The 1,751-nt window shown below is 38.5% G+C and overlaps 1 protein-coding gene across 1 annotated transcript; it reads left to right on the top strand.

The window, feature by feature from the left end:
* Positions 1–721: 721 nt before the first annotated feature.
* On the top strand, positions 722–1,544 carry Tsp_12997 (conserved hypothetical protein). The gene is made up of 3 exons (XM_003368541.1): positions 722–879; positions 1,186–1,320; positions 1,361–1,544. Exons 1-3 carry the CDS (start codon positions 722–724, stop codon positions 1,542–1,544), a joined length of 477 nt encoding a protein of 158 aa, XP_003368589.1.
* Positions 1,545–1,751: the final 207 nt, after the last annotated feature.

The raw sequence follows: 1,751 nt of genomic DNA, 5'->3' as shown, positions 1-1,751 counted from the left end.
GGAATAGGACAAAAAATAAAATACACTGTTTTGTTGATGTGTAAAGGAATTTTCAGTTTAAGCTGTTTTATCGCGTTATGGCTTGTTTGTTGTTATGTTATGGTTATGGTTATTGTTCATTACCAGTGAATGCCTGGAATCGTCGTTTTGTACAATTGCACCCACTTTGGGTCCAGTAGAAAGTGGTGTAGGAATCGTACTTTTTTTTTTGCAGTTGATCCCGGTGTCGGGGGGGGGGGGGGGGAAAAAAAAGTGGGGGGGACTGTCTTCCCCCCCCAAAACTCGGGGGCATGGGATGGTTTTTCAGCGTAGGAAAGCTAAATTCAGGCAAAAATATGTAGTTTGTAAGAAATTTTGCAATTCATTGTAATTTTACTTGGACTTTGTGCCAAAAGTTGGCAGCCATGGCGACCAATTCATTCGTCCTAGTGCATGCTCCACCGAATATTGCCAACTTTTTTCTCTCTTCGTTCATCATGTCGAAGAAAGATTTCATGCCCATGGACGGTTTACACTGAAAATAAACCCAACAGTATAATAAAACAGCAGTTTTTCTGCACAGTAAAGATTTAGTAATGAAATTTGAAAAATGAATTTGTTGTGCTAGCGAATATATCTCATTCCGGTCAAATTATATATGTGTAAAAATGACACTATTTGACCGTGTGAAGAAAAATTGCAAGCGATCCTGAATTGAGCCATTATACTACATTGCGACAACATGTTGCCATTAACAGAATGTGGTAAATTCCTTGGAGATTCATACTGTGCGCTTGCTTGTCGCAGTGATCATTTTGTGGAATGGGCAGACCCCTCTGTTCGAATCGACTGCTCTCGTGTTGCTAAAAGCTTGAAAATATCAACGAAACGTTGTGTGCAGTAGTTAGTGGGTTTGATGGACAATTTGGAATATTTTCTTCTCTTTTTCGACAGATCGAATATGCCCCCAAAAGTTCGGCGGATCAGAAATGAAATTGCTTGCTGTGATGTTTCAATTATTCGAAATTATGGTTTCCGGCTCGAATTGACAAATTCTTTTTTTCTTGTTTTATTCATCATCGTTAGCAGCATTTTCACTATTGACACTATGCGTAATGGACGCCTTTGGGATGTGTTGTTGTCCAGCAACAGCAGTTTTCTATACGATGCTATATTTTCCAGATATTTGTTTTTTAATATTAACAGAGCGAGGAGCATACATGTAGCGGTTTTGAAGTTTGCGAGTTGTCGTGGTCTCGTGGTGGGAATTAGTTATAAAAAAGCACATCATCATTGTCATTGTCATCATCACTGCTCGGACATGAACATGACAGAAGATACGTGTGTTGAAATTCTTTCGTCTCGTTTGTTTTCTTATAAGCCTCAGAGGGAAAAGAAGTGTTGATCTTTTTTTTTATCTTATTGCGTTGTCACAGCTTGCTTGCGCTTACGTGAATTATTTGAAATGCATGGAAAAATGCGTGAGCCTGTTCGGTCCGATTGATCAAGAACAATCAAATGCTCGAGTGGAAACGGTGAAGCGACACCGATGGGAAGTAGAATGAGGAAGAAGTTTTGAAGAGGTTTCTTCATTCAGTTAGAAAGATTCATTTATGAAAATGACCGATTTTTTTATTTCAGAAATGTTCTTGTTTTGAACGGTTAATTTGAATATGTGTTTAAAATTATTATGACTGTTCGTTGGGATTTCGTAATAGAATAGTGGAGATGGGCGTTGTAAAAAGAAAGTGACATTGCACGTTTGAAGCGCT

This window comes from Trichinella spiralis, assembly GCF_000181795.1.
Source record: "Trichinella spiralis strain ISS 195 chromosome Unknown Scfld2304, whole genome shotgun sequence".
NCBI classification, from domain to species: Eukaryota; Metazoa; Nematoda; class Enoplea; order Trichinellida; family Trichinellidae; genus Trichinella; species Trichinella spiralis.
This window is presented reverse-complemented; position numbering and strand designations above follow the sequence as displayed.

Excerpts from the sequence above, each read along its gene's own strand:
- Tsp_12997 (XM_003368541.1), top strand. The coding sequence starts at position 722 with ATGTTGCCATTAACAGAATGTGGTAAATTCCTTGGAGATTCATACTGT. Across the intron at positions 880-1,185 it reads TCAACGAAACGTTGTGTGCA|AGCGAGGAGCATACATGTAG; the intron begins GTAGTTAGTGGG and ends TAATATTAACAG. Across the intron at positions 1,321-1,360 it reads ATGAACATGACAGAAGATAC|CCTCAGAGGGAAAAGAAGTG; the intron begins GTGTGTTGAAAT and ends TTTTCTTATAAG.